Source organism: Dreissena polymorpha, chromosome 12 (genome assembly GCF_020536995.1).
Source record: "Dreissena polymorpha isolate Duluth1 chromosome 12, UMN_Dpol_1.0, whole genome shotgun sequence".
Lineage (NCBI taxonomy): Eukaryota > Metazoa > Mollusca > Bivalvia > Myida > Dreissenidae > Dreissena > Dreissena polymorpha.
In genome coordinates, this window is record NC_068366.1 from 54,970,129 (window position 1) to 54,986,211 (window position 16,083).

At 34.3% G+C, this 16,083-nt stretch overlaps 1 protein-coding gene across 1 annotated transcript; it reads left to right on the top strand.

Moving 5' to 3' along the window:
- The first annotated feature begins 785 nt into the window (after nucleotides 1-785).
- Nucleotides 786-2,170, top strand: LOC127854076 (baculoviral IAP repeat-containing protein 8-like). The gene is made up of 3 exons (XM_052389014.1): nucleotides 786-899; nucleotides 999-1,091; nucleotides 1,798-2,170. The coding sequence occupies exons 1-3, from the start codon at nucleotides 806-808 to the stop codon at nucleotides 1,986-1,988; spliced, it is 378 nt and encodes a 125-aa protein (XP_052244974.1). The 5' UTR covers nucleotides 786-805; the 3' UTR covers nucleotides 1,989-2,170.
- The last annotated feature ends 13,913 nt before the right edge of the window (nucleotides 2,171-16,083 follow it).

Below are 16,083 nucleotides of genomic sequence, written 5' to 3' on the forward strand. Positions count from 1 at the left end.
ATTCACTCTATGAGTGTATGAATACAAAAAAAAAACTTAGCGCTAATTTTCGAGACTTTGTTATCCACCCCCACTGCTTTGCATTGACCGTTCAAATGAGGATTTCCAACTATAGATCATTTTATGTTTATAGTTGTTGTTCTACATTATAAGCATCGGGCGAGAGCAAAAAAATTCTCTTGATAGAGCTTATGGAGTTAATATTTTGCTGTATTAAACATTTGGAAAAATCTTGGTTTTGATTGGTCATTCGTCACTACAATTCCTCTCCATAAAATGTATTTCACAAATAGGAAGCGATGACATTTTTTGTGTGCATAGTTAACTACAACTTTTTCTAGGTTTGGGAGACGAAGTTCGATGTTTTTCGTGTAACGGAGGTTTAAGGAACTGGGAGGAACATGATGACCCATGGATAGAGCATTGCAAGTGGTTTCCCGCATGTACATTTGCAAGGGAAACAAAAGGAGATGCATTCATTGAACAAGTACAACACAGTGCGAACGCGCCAACAACTATGTTGGTAATGACAGGTTCCATTACAAACGAATATATCTGCATACATTAGATTTATAATAAAGTGATACGGTAATTTACAAAAATCAATAAAGTGCAGTATTGCCAATTTTGTATCGTGATTCTTATTATTCAATCTTAGAAACACAATGTTTAACTGGTCGATTTGTTTCATGATGTATCCAATGAACAACGCTATACTAGCTATATAGGTAGTATATATTTCATACAGAATGACGCAACTAACCCTTCGGCAGAAAAACATCACCATAATGACCTTGATCTTGATATGGATCTTTTGACTGTGAAGGCCGTATGCATAGAAGAAATGGGGTTTACTGCGGAGATCTTTGACGAAGCAGTTTATCACTTAAAGCTTGATGGTTTTTACATTCCCATAATAACTTTCGTTTGATTTGTTTGAACGTAAACTTATTTTACGTCATTGTCAATTTGACATCTGTTGTTTTTTCTCTTTGCAGGTAATCATCATCCAAATATTGAGGTTATCATAAACCGTATTGACCAGATACAAAAGGAAACATCCGTTGAATATACATCAGCTAAGATATCAGGTAATATACAATATATGTGCAAACGTCCACATCACATGCAAATGTTAATATTGAAACACTGTATAAAAGATTGTTCTGTTGATGAACTTAACATTTATTCAGAAGTAAATATGATAACAACAAACAATTCGTTGGTAAAAAGAGAGAGTATGTTTATAATAAAAACATATATGAATAAAGTAAAATACTTATGCGGAAGGATGTGTTAGTACCTTTGCAAATAAGATATAAGAGCCTTAGAGATCTAATTTGCCAGTTGATGGCTCACACGCAGTACAGAGGCTGCCACAAATCATCGATCAAGACATTAATTGGGTTGACTAATAGGAACTGTATTTGGGTTTGCTTTTAATCACATAATTATTAATGGGCCTTGTGATAAGGGTATCTGAAACGATGGCAAAGAAGTACAGTGCTTTTCCTATCATAAGTTGAGATAAACTCTGATTTTGGAAGAGTGATATAGGGGTATAAATACCAGACTAGCGTGTGTCATATTTAGACAAATTTCCACAATCACGAACAATATTTTATAATAATAATTGTCGAAAACGCATTGTTTCTGTAAAAAATTAAACGGGTTCTTACCAGTATTGGATTAAACATTTGTAAGGAAGGAAATCTCGCCGACATTATAACACATTGGGCATTTCTATCTTAGACAATTATGCTATAATAATGTTAATTTAACGTTTTTTTTCTTTAGAAACGTTTTACGAAGAAAACCTACGTTTGAAGAAAATTGTAAAATGCTCAAACTGTAAAACCAACGATTCGAACGCGCTGTTCCTGCCCTGTGCCCATCACGTGATGTGTATCACCTGCACACGTGACACGAAGAGGTGTTCGGTCTGTAACAGAGCAGTTTATGATGTTGTGAGGACTTTCATGGGGTAGAAACTATTAAAAGTCAGTTGCAAAAAACAAACAGATGCATTACAATGAACTATATCAGTTGAAATAGTAAAAAAGAATGCGGGACCTATTTGTAAGTGTTTGGTTTTCAGCATGTCGCTTTTTGGAACTTATTGTGAGTATTTTCTAAAATATTCCACAACGTGTTTAACAGTTGATTTTAACACATTACATACATACAAGTTTATCGCTCAAGTTATATTTTTTACATTCATTGAAACTTAAGATTATGTAATGTTAAACACTATTGATCATGTGATGGTTATCAATGAAATTGCACAGAAACCATGTTTTAAAATACGGAGTGTAATGCCGTGTATAGACGTGAGATAATTATGTACTTATTGTTATAATTTTTGTATATATAACTCCATAATAGTTTATATATATTTTACAGAACCATAATATTGTAAACATATTTTAGTATACATATATGTTTAAATATTAATGCGCTGTTTCATCAGCGAAAATAACAATTCGAGTTTGCAAGACATTTGAAACAACATGTTATTGTCTATTTCAAAGTAGGTATTGTACTAATATGTTAATACGTCATTTATCATAACTCGAAGTGTAGTAAAGACACTGATGACTTAAGTATCGGGACCATTCTCCTTAGTTCGAAAGCCGTTCCCGGATAATTCACTTAGTGAAGATCTGAATAATCCGCGATTTTTGAGTTTTATTTTCAGCAGAAGAACATATTACGCTGTGTTGGGGATCTGTTTGGGCATTGTTTTTGTAGCCTTTCTCTCTTCAACTCTGTTATACTTTCCTCCTTTTTGCAAAAGAATGTCAACTTGCTAATACAAGACTAACCACCCACATAAGGTTATCTTACAGAATGTGAGTAATGAGTAGATTTACTGATATATTTGTCACTGGATACTGCGAAATATCCATTTAAAGGTTGCATGAACATCATTAAATTTCCCCATTCAGTTATTTTCATTTATAAATAAACAGACAATTGTATTGATACAGTTTTTCACTCCATGCGCATACCATGTTGTCGATCAGTGACAATTATTAATTATACTGATGCAGAAACACAATACAATATACATTTATATTTGCAAAATGAGTCACTGCTATAGTAATACCGAACTTGAATCATTTTGTATTAATGAATTGCTTCTATATACAAACCAAGCGAAGCTATGTTATGGGCAAAATTGAACACATTAATATCTCGTGAATACTTAAAGGATAATACACGGCTGAGCCGGGCCGGGCAGTGATAATCGGCCCGCAGGGAGCATAACGGCCCGAGGGCTTTATCCCGAGGGCCGTTTGCGACCTGGGGTCGATTATCACTGCCCGGCCCGGCTCAGCCGTGTATTAATGTCTATAATATATTTCTTACTTTTATACTAAATTATAGATGGGCAAAGATTTTGAGTAATACAATTTTAATCATACTATTTTGGTCCTTCAATAAATTTTATGAAGAACCAGCTTTCCGTACTTATATTTTCATTGAATTGATTACGCAATTTATGACGTATCTCGTGTAACGTAATTTAAATATGACGAAACTAGCTAGACGCTTTGGATTTAAGGACAACAAAAAATCGGATTTGGAGTGTTTTTATTTAACAGTTAAATATTTTTTAAGCATTGAACGATTAGTGTGTGTGTTTACGATGGATTATTATAGTATTACTAGAGTTGCGACACCTTAAGGGTTTCGCGGGATGGAATGAGTGAGGACTAAAAAATGTGGGTACGAAAATTTTGGGTAAGAAAAATGTGGGTACGAAAATTTTGGTTATGAAAAAAAAATGTGGGTACGAAAATGTTGGGAACGAAAAAATTATGCCCCAAAAAATAAGGTTCGAATAAAATTTTTGTGCAAAAAAAATATTAGTACGAAAACAAAATGTGGGTACGAATATTTTGGGTACGAAAATGTATGCCAAAAATAATTTGGGTAGGAAAAAAATGAGCTTGGGATCTTCATCACCAAATTGGCATGTATTTTGAAAATGCTGAAATAGCCCGGGGTCTAACGGTAAACTAAAGTATTTTACAGACTCATCCGTTGTCTGATCCCTTTTATAGAATAGAAAGCGTTCAGCTATCACTAATGGTCTAGGGTTGAAGTATTTCTGCAACAGTTCACATAGTACTTTATAGGTCATTGTACCTGGTTTGTCTGGGGAAGTCAAATCTCTCAAAATATGGTAAGTTCTTCCACCGACTAATGACAGAAGAGCTAGCACACACTTTTCGTTGGCTATCTCATTAGCAGTAAAATATTCCTCCAACGTTTAACTATAACAGTTCAACGACTCCGTACTGTCATTGAAAATATCAATTTTTCCGATGAATGTCGCCATTTTTCAGTGAATGTTTCTACCCAGACACCGGTTGACGACAAACAAAACAAATTTTTGTACTTGAAAATGCCGAGTTGACGATCAAAACTGTCAGCCGACACTCGACTATCACAAATCCTCGTCGCCAATGTTAATTTAAGGGTTCGCAAGACGATTAAACTATTAATTTAAGACTGGAATTGCGAAGACAAACACGCATTGTGACTGCAACACTTTATTTCCGGTGTGTAACCACCCAGGCTAACAAACACACTTATGCACTAGCACCGAATCCCCGATGCTGGACAAAACATCAAGCTAAGTTGTGTAAGAAATTAATGGGTTTACAAACTTTCTCGCGTGTTAGGCCTAATGGTATATACAATTCAACTCGTTGGACAAATTCAAGAACACAATAGGCAATTTCCTAGTTTTCTGTCCCGCCTATTTGAACAACTGTACACTGCACAAAGCGCGGGCCTCTGTATTGATGACATTTAAACACAAGAATTCCGTCGTTGATTATTTAAATAGTATATACCATCGAACGAAGTTTATAGTATTACTAGTTATCAACGAAATGATTGAAACATAATATAATAATAATCTGGCAAACGCCGCGTGCAAACCATAACATTGTAACGTCACCAGAAGATGTGTTCACGTCACGAAAAGCGCTACTTCCGGCCAAGCGCGTTTTTATAGCGATTGCGCAATAAAAAACACCACTTTTTTGGGATTTAATCAAAAACTGTATTTTTCACAGATATCACGAATACGCCATCGTGTTGATCGCGTTCTGGTCCATATACATGTCAGCTTAACGAAACTTAGCCCCCATTATCATTCGTTCAAGTAAACGTCATCAAATGATGACCTCAATATATCACTCATTCCATATGAATGTGAATAACAGTGTTGGGATATACAACTGGAATGAAACTGGTGAGACTGCATTTGTGAATTCGTTAAAATGTTGAATAACGCGATGTTTTGTTGAATAATTGATGGATTAAATTTAAGAAAAGTGTAAGTGAATTGTTCTTTAACTGTTCGAAGGAAATCGATGTTGAATTAAAAGGGTAATTTCTTTGATAAATGAGTCGTTCCTTTGGCAGTCGATCAAAGAATGTCTATCCACAAAGAATTGCCGGCTTACATCCAGTGCTTTAAAATGGAAACGGTGGATGGCGATGAAGAAATGTGTCCAAAATTTTAACTCGTCATGGAAGCAAATTAAACTTTACGAACATAAACATGGTTAGTACGCAACTTTGGTGAGTAGAACAATAACCTAGATGTTTTACTTTTGTATAGCTAAGACTGGATGTGGATGCCATTTTTTCCAGTTTAACGTCACGCGCACACATTCTGAGGGCCAAATATAAATAATTTGCCCTAGGGCCAAATATTTATAATGACCCCGCAACGGTGATAATGGCGTAAAAAACTGTACAAATTTGTTTCTATATATAGTAAGGTATGTATGCTTGAGTTATATTGTATTCGTATACAGATGTTTATTTAATTGAAAGCGTACGTTCAATTCTGATGCAATCATCATTTTATGTGGCATGTCTAAAATTAACCTATATTTTTAGCGAGGCTGTTTTCGGAGAAAACCCGAGCTATTGTCATAGCCAGCTCGTCCGCCGTCCGACGTCCGCCGTCCGCCGTAGGCGTCGTGCTAAAACCTTTACAGTGGCTCTAAAATCAAAGTGCTTCCACCTACAACTTTGAAACTTCATATGTAGATGCACCTAAATGAGTTCTACACGCCACACCAATTTTTGGGTCACTAGGTCAAAGTTCAAGGTCACTGTGACCTCTAATATAAAACTTTAACAAAAACCTTAACATTTCCTCTAAAATCAAAGTGCTTCCACCGACAACTTTGAAACTTCATATGTAGATGCACCTTGAGGATTTCTACACGCCACACCCATTTCGGGTCACTAAGTCAAATGTCAAGGTCACTGTGACCTCTGAAAAAAAATTCTGACAAGCTTTTGCAGCCAAGCGTGGCACCCGTTATGCGGTGCTCTTGTTTTATCTAACATTGAACACAAAATATTGTAGGCAGTTATGCTTTCTAAAAAGTTTACAAAAATATCTGAAAATCAAGCGTTATTTTTTGTAATGCATATTCACAAAAGCACATAAGTGTAGAATTCACTATATTCACTGCAAACTCTTGTGAGAAAAGAGGAAGACAGAACGATATGATTTATTGTATTACTTAACAAGAAATCAATAAACATTCGCATTTCGATAGAAACTGACAAAACCGCAAACTTGCATTGGTGTTTAACTCGCAGTCGGACATATACGTGTTTAACAATACATTAACATACGCAAATCATATAATAAGCACCAAGTACTAGAATGAATAACATTATAATGTTATGTATCTTTGCCAAAGTCACTTATTGAATCAGGGAAGTGACAGTATGGTTTTGTGAGATCTATTTGTATGTTTAAATCATTATGTCTCACATTAAGTGGATATGTGAAAAAATAATTAGATTTTATCTATAATCCAAAATATTCACAATTTCCGTCGTGATTGCAAATTTTCTGAGAATTCATAGACTCGGAGCGGTTGCTACAAACTGAACGCACATGGTCATCAACTGCGGGATCCGAATATATCTGAATGTTATTATTATAGAACATCAACCTTTTACAGTGTGCGCATATATTTGGATTTTTCAACAATTATTACTATTGTATACACATAATATAAAAAACAATAACGACTAAGACTGTTTGTTTTGGTCGGATGTAAACTTTATATATCAAAACCTAATCATTAAAACATCTAGAATAGAACGACCACACGTGACTTAATGGACATGAAAAGCCCGGTTTCCTATCCCAATCATAACAATATAAATCGTCACCGAATATGTAAACATGCATTTCACTTAACAGTGAAATACAACATGTGATCTTCATCACACTAGAAATAGAATTCGCAGCTGCTCCGCCAGAATGCACATTCGTGCAACATTAAAGTTGTCTACCGGAATTCCATGTGCTATCTTGAAAATCGTGTGTTAACAGCGTTCATAGATTTCATCCAAGTTCCATAAATAATTTGAACGTCATTTAAACGCGTATAAGTCTTGAAAATAAAAGTTCTTTTCGAATTCGAACTTCTTTGCTTTAAAATTAATATTTCGTCCCGAATGATGCACAAATTCAATTCTTCTATCCTGCATGTTTTGGCTTATTTCTGTCGATCCAAATAAATAATGATTAGGATGTTATTGTCTATATCTCTTACCGACATACCGTCATAGTGTTGAAGCTTTTTGCATTATGGAAAATGCTTATTATTGCATTGGCTAAACAACACGACTCCGTCCTTAACAAGTTCACTTGATAATTTGCTTTCTAAAGGATGCAATAAAGAAGGTTACATAAGTAATTGGCATATTACAAACATATCGCATTTTAAAGTCATGTTTAGTTTTCAGATAGTTTGATTTCGACTGCAATTTTTCGGGATTGTGTTTTTATTGAAAGTTTTATTGCAGTTCTCATTCCAGTTGCATTAAACATCCTATCCAATAAAGTCAACTTTTAAGGTACTGTAATGTGCCAGTATCGGGTTATAACTAGCACACGGACATAGTGTTAAGAATGACACGTCCTGTTTACACTTTTTGTCTTCTTCCATAAACCTGACGTAAATATATCAATTTTGAGAACAATCTGCGCAGGTCTGAAATATGATCCTACTTATACTTTAGACCAGTTTCATTAAACAATTGTACTGTCTACCTATAGTTTAACCACTCGTTGCAGGTATTGCTTAATGTTCGTTGTACAATCACACAAGCGTAACTGATATAGGCATGGATATTTTTTTTAAAGAAGTTATTTAAAATATTTGTTCCTTGTGGGAAATAGTAAACTGATAATTTTAAGTTTTCTGAATAGAATAGTGACGTATAGGAATTGAACAATGCACGCATTGTTTTGAATCAGTTGAAAACAATGTCCAATTGATTGTAACTTAACAGCTTAACTGCAACTGCATATTTTGTGTATATACATGGCTGGGTTTGCGCGTTAGTTGAAGAATAAATAAAAATACTAGAAAGAATAGAGAAATAACAAAATGATTTGCTTGATCATTGTTCAATCGACATTCAATACGGATCACAAACAAGCGTTTCTTTATAGAGCTATTTTATTTGGATAATTGTTTTAATGGTTAGGCGAATAACAAATTAACAGCGAGGCTAACCAAGCCGTTTTTTGTTTATTCCTGTCGCGCCTGATTTATAACAAAATGATTGGGCAGTACTCTGTTTATCTATTATCATACTTGTTCTCATTCATTTTTTTTAGAAATAAAAATTACAGTTCGCTACGACTCTGAATATTTTGCGGGATTACATATGTTGTACGACGTGTTTGAAGTGTATATCAGGACTTCATGAACGCATGCAATTTAAGATATATCTTCTTTTACGCGGTTGTTGTAGCTATTTGTGTCTTAAATGCAAAACATCTTGCTTGTTATGTTTAATCTGATTTTCATTTCTACTTAAAGTATGGATTTTGATTCCGAGTATTACTAATAGGGCGAACAGCCAAACATTGACTGATATAAACACCAACTGACGTGGTATTTTTTTATACCAGGCACCTGTGTATCAGGTCAATACTTTGTATGATAAATGACTGTGAGATCGAGACATTTCAAATTCCGATTTTCAAAGTTAAATTTATATACAATTTGATAATACGCTAAATTTAGACTAATATTCATGTATGACACTAATCTCAAGCCGTGTGCTTTGAATTCAATATCTTCTCAAGCCAACTGAATGCATTCACGTTTGTAATAAACTAGGTCAAACAGCTTGTGTTTCGATCGTTTATACTTTCGAGATACTTAAACTGTTACTCATACTGCTGTAAAAAGGAAGTTATTTTACGCAATCTATATTCGACAACAGTTTGAAATACATATGTGCGTTTATATCTAGATAAGTATATGTGTTTCCTGATGGCAGGCGTTTCAGTACAAGCACATCAATCCCGGTTAGTGAAATATAAAGTGTAAACACAAAACGCTTTTCGCGCGGATGACGCGACAGTTTACATGCAGAAGACCTTTCGCGCGCTTTTTATAAAGACAAAGAATTTTACACACAATACATGAGCAAGTTGTATTGCGATCATTTAGAACTAACATCTCATGTACGCGATTTGATTTTACTGATATGGAGGTGTATGATTAATCAAGATGTTAGTTGTTTTTTGTCTTGGACATACCTGTTAAATACCATAATATATATTGCATTGGTCCACGGAAAAGTTGACGGGAATTAGCGAATTAAAATTGTAAAATAACCCATGTTGAACGAGTCGGGCATAGTAATTCCAGACCTCAGAAATATAATTGTGTTATTCTAACACAAACAATTATTTCAGGTGATTACGATCTGCTCTTTGATGTTTTCAATGCGGCATTGGTCTATATATAAGTCAGACGACCCATTGGTATAGCATAAAGGTAATAATGACTTATGCCATAACCTCGAAGCAAAGTTCGTTCCGAATGATTAAGCCATGGGCGAATATATGATTGCAAATATTTGATTGACTTATTTTTGCGTAACGATTGCATTTTTTTGTCATTATTTATATATTTTGAAAATAAACTAAATAATAATGATTACGTGCTGAAACATAAGGTAAGGCGACAACCACACTAAAAAGTTAAAACCCACAAGCAATGTCTGTTCACCTAATGATTGAATAAACTACAGACTTTCAGTTAAATAAGTCAAACAACAACAACGTCCAATACAACAACACATCTTTAACACACTCAGTAATTGTATTCTTTTAAAAAGTAAGCATTCTGCTTTGCTCTGTATTAATGACTCTGCTCTCGTCTGTGGAATTCGTACTAGAACAGACCTTGATTTGAACGCGTGATGTGTCATTTCATTCCGTTCCTCACAAAACTTATTGCGATATTCGGAATAACAATGATGCTATGCATTGTTATTATAAACTCTTACTTTATACGGAATACGAAGTTCGGTGTTTTTCGTGTAATTAAGGTTTAAAGAACTCGGAGGAACATGATTACTCTAGAATAGAGCATGGGAAGTAGTTTTCCGCATGTAGGTTTGCAAAAGAAAAAAACCCCGCAATAATTGAACATGTACAAAAGGGAAAACGCGTCGTCAGCCATGTTGGTTATAACCGGTTACATTACTATTACGAATATATTGCAATGTGACATTATTTTTTTATTTATTATTAAGGGATACATCGAATCAATTAAACATTTAAATAAATCAAGTGCATAAGTGACGATTTGTTTTATTTCGTGAAAAACAAGTTTCTGTTTTGTATTATGTGATCACGGCGATCAATTTTTAGGATGTTCATTGTTCCTTTAATTATAGATATATCATATGTTCCATTAACTAAACATGGGGAGACAGTTGAATTGTGTTGATTTTAGGCTTCCTCTATGTTTGAGTTTCCCGTTTGTTATCGATTGACTCACATTTATATCTGTTTTGGATCTGATCGTTGTTTAATGAATGATTACAGTACATGCAAGTAATATTTTAAGAACAAAGCAAACATTGTCTCACATTAATATTCGCACAATAACGCTGAGTATCTCTTTTAAAATGTTTATATGTTGCAGTTATCTATCGGCAGATTTATCTGAAGAGCATACAGCACTTCATACCACGATTTATAACGACTAATTTTCATCAATCAGTTTATTAATTATGAAAAGCACGAAACCTTATCAGGAGATGAATTCCAGTTACAGTTAGCTTGTAGTACACGTTAAGGGACATTCCTCAAACAAAATATTGGTTAGCTGATCAATGTCAAAATCAAGTCGCTCAATTTATCTGTGAACGATATCATGTTAAGCTCAATGCCTTTTTATACCAATGGTGGCAATCAATTTAATGTGTGGTAAGCCGTCTTAAGAACACATCTGGGAAACCAAAATATATAAATAGTAAACAATTGACAAACTACTTATGCAATTCGTCTAGCTGAACAATGAAAGCCAAATGGTATTTTCGAACGATAGATGCTATTTCGTGGAAGGAAATACTTTAGGCCAATTTGAAGCAAAGTGAATCATGGACCTTACTCGGAACTCAATTAATTGATGGTTACAAAGAACGTTTTACAAGTGTATAAAATTCAAATGTTCACAAATGATTTAAGGTCCTCTGATTTGAATGACAATACATTACCGCAAGGATTGAGAACATATGTATTTGAACTTATTATTAATGTGCAAACAAGTGTTAATGAGTTCCTACAAAAAACGAATTACTTGTATAACTTTATAATCAAGTGGTTTAAATGAACGCGGAGCGTGTTTTCGTTCATGCAAAGCAATTGGATGTACATGCATACTCAAGTATACCTATGTGTTTATAGGTATGTAATTTGCATTGTTTATTAATCGAATATTTCATTTGGCGTGTTGCTTGTTTGTCTGCCCATATATGTAACTCAGATTCGATCGTAATTGAAATAATTAAGTATGTTTTGTATTTCCATTTGTACATGATTTGTATATTTAAATAATTTGTTAAATTTACTTAAATACACATTCCATTTGCTATGAAGCGTGTCCCACACATTGCACGCGGTTAAGGGGAAATAGAATCGGCGTTGTCCATCCGTCCGCTCGTCCGTCAGTCAGTCCGTCCGTCGGTCTGTCACAAAATTTTAAAGGCTGTATCTCACAAACTATATAGGATATAAACATTTAACTTCATGGGCGTATAAATATCAATGAGGACAAGTGCATGCACAAGAACCATTAGCCGATTTTTTTCAATTAAGCCTTATTGTACTTGGTTTTTGTATGATGCAACTTTTAAGTGCTATATCTCAGATACCTTACAAGATTTCAACACGAAACTTCATTGGTGTATTGATATCGATGGGGATATGTGACAGGCTTTAGAACCATAACCCAACACTTCCTTAAATAAGGGTTATTGCCACGTGTTGTTTGTTTTGATGTTAGTTTTGAGGACAATATCTCCGAAACGATACAAGATTTCAACATGAAACATGGTGGATGTTTAGGAATCAATAAGAAGAATTATCTTGCAGTATAATCCTTCACTTTCTTAAATAAAATTGCCATTTGTTGTGTTTGTGTTATGTAACTTTTGTATGATACGGTACACGATTTTAACATCAAACTTGATGGGTATATATATATATATATATATATATATATATATATATATATATATATATATATATATATATATATATATCCATGAGGAGAATTTCAATGCACAAAAACAGTTTCCCTACACTTAATTATTTTTTTAAGGTTTATACCGTATATCAAGGGATTTACGCCTTGATTTACTAACAATTAAAAGTAAGATTGCAAATTTTACCTTTTAGTTTATCTTCTCATACTTATTGTTGTGTGTATGCAAGTATGTGGATAAGGCTTGCGTACGAGAGTATACGAGAGTTGTTTGATGACAAAAGGCAGCAGTGGATAAGACACAACCTTATTGATTTTAAATTCCATGCCCATTAAGTCATTAAAAGAGAGTGCTCGCTTGGTAAATGTATTTTTAATGTGTAATCGTTACTTTCATGTCGTGAAATAAACCTTCATGAATTACCTTCCTGTAAAGAAGTACATGCAATTTTCTATGTATGTGCAGTTCTATCGTTGCTATCAAGAAATCAAATTACTTAGTTAACACAAACCGTTGATGTAAAATAAAACATGTTGTTATCGAAACAGAGCAACGTGTAGACGATGAATTTGAATATGAACTCTAAATGTTTACTAAGTCAAGCAAGATAACGATTTGGATTACACTATATTAATAAAAAACGACGCACTTTCGATTTAGGTCTGAAATATGGTACTGCAGCCATATTTGTTTGATGACGGATAATTTATGAGTAACATTTAAACAATCGATTCTGACGATTGATATGAATATATATTGTGAAAAGACATTTCAGATTTGAATATGTTGCTATTTAATATTTGATATCTTTACATAGTCTAATTTCTGTGTATATTTCACTTACTTTCGATTTGAGTTTCTTTTTAGTGACCGATTACTAATAGAGGATGTCGACATATTTACATAAGAGGACAGTGCCTACGGAAAAAATGACAGAATACAACAACACTGATAATGGATTTACTATAACAGTGGTTAGACTTCCCACAACACTATCCCAAATGGAAATTGGGTTTGCCATATTACGTCTCATCGCTTTATTTGCAGACAACTTAATGTACTATAGAAGGGATGGTTGCCAAATGGAAGTGTATTTTTTATCGGATGGTCCTGGTATGATCAGGCAAATGAAGAAACGTGGATTTTTGAAGCGAATTGATATTTTTAACAGTTTGATGTCAAACGAGATGATCGTATGGGATGAATGTGGAGGCAAATACTTAACTGCACATTAATCAATTGATAATGCTCAACAATTCGAACGTCTCCACAAATATGTACAGAATTCCAATCTTAGATACGTAAGCTATATGGAGTTGGAAGAATTGCATGAAACGAATTACAAAGAGAGGCCTATAATCTCCGTAAAGAAGAAAGTATTTCAAACTGCAGAGTTATACCCACTCGACTCGTCTCAATACGCTCTTGTTAAATTTTGGAGCATTAAGCCAGAAACACTGAATGTCCAGAAAGCTGCCATAGTCACATCAGGTTCGAGTTCAAAAAACAGGAATGATACACTGAGGCAGGTATGCACTACACCAGACAACTCCTCACACTCTGGTGCGTGTTTCATTGGTTCTGAAACTAACAATGTCGCGAGCCTTCATTCAGCTGAAACTAGTTATAACGAAGCCGTTCATGCTGCCAAATATGTTCATACTTCATCGCTTCCAGCGGTACGAAAACCTCCCAGGTATCCAAAATACTGCACAGAATCAAGTAGGTTTCAGAAATATTCCGGATGGCCGCACACAACCCCGACTGCTGAGGAATGTGTATTTGCAGGTTTCTTTTATACAGGTAGGATATGTGTACGACACTTTATGTTAATGAAACAGCAGATAACAGGTCATGGTTTGAAATAGTTTTAGAATAAGAATAGCAACATGACCATATCTTGTCTACCTGTGTAATGTAGCGTGACAAGCTTTGAACGCAGGGGCACGATTTGGTAAATCTTTGTAACTGACCTAATTCTGATGTCACATACCAAATACATTGTTGTTATATTGGAATCCAATACAAACACTTCACCCTTCTACATTCAGGCAATTCAATTTTGACAGTTGAACATAGTTGAAACAATTCAACCTCTCGGCCTTTTTGTTTTAGAGAAAAAAAAAAGCTATTTGACAATATAAATCTATATCAATCATCTCTGTTGCGCGGCTAGTTTTGATCCCCATACATACGCTTTGAACAAGCCGTGTAGAGGACTATTATAAGAAATTACACACAAAATAATAAACCTTACATCTTTGTTGTTTTCTAGAAGAATGTGTTTTTAAAGTAATGCTCTAAACAAGTCGCTACAAATCACATCATCTCAGCTTTTACCCTAGTGGCATGATTTGAACAAACGTTGTACAGGGCCAAAACTTGACGTGTCTTACCAACTATTAAAGCTATGGAACTTGAACTTGTGCTTTCAGAATAGATTCTTTATATGATTTACTCAAAAAAATCCAAAGCTTGGAAATTGCCAGTTTTGACCCTAGGGACATGATTTGTACAAACTTTGCAGAGGACCACTTTTACTTTTACTGCGTTTATTTCCCGCGCCGACTAGCACAGATGTAAGAGCTGAATTACTTATCAGAGGTTCGCGGATCGATTCCCTAACCGATCACGTCACACATGTTTTGATTGGTCTTGCAGATATTTCCAGGGACTTGCTGCCCCTCCTCTTAATCAAGTAGAGCAAGTGTTAGTTACTGTCATAAGTGAACTGATTGCAATGATGTGACTGAAATATACAGCTGTACAGAGAAAAAATAGACAAACGTTATTCAACTATAGCTTTATTATTCTCGAATGACATGTATTTCAGGCGACAATGACCTTATCAGATGCTATCAATGCGGAATAGGCCTTAAAGACTTCAGCTCTATGGATAATCCCATGATTGATCACATCAAACATGTACCGACGTGTCCCTATCTGGAATCAATATTTGGAAAAGACGGTCTGAAAATGCAACAGGTAAACGTATGTGTACGATATACACATTTATTACCCGTAAGGCCTTAGTTTTAATATTATCATCGGGTGGTATTCGATATGGACTCTTGGTACTTATATACGGTATATTGGTCTATCATACAATCTCGTATCATATTTGTTTATGTCCGCTGACTAAGAAAACAAGTGTTTCAGTTAATGTTTGTTATAACATTTACTATCATTTAATATCATCATGTTTTAAAGATTTGATACGAAACGACATAAATTTTAAAACTTGTTCTTGATATTTTAGTAACATTATTCTGTTATATGTGTTTATTATTTTTTTTATGGAACTACAGTATTATAAAAAAAACTTGTAATTAACATAGAGGTATATTGTTAATGACCCAAAATCACAAGATTTCTCGTATACACTGTATTTACCTCACTAAAAATGTCTTCTCATACACACTGTAGATAACCAATGTTTTGTAGTCAAATATAGAAGGGTTCAACTAAGCATATGCTTACACTGTTTGCAGGCAGAAA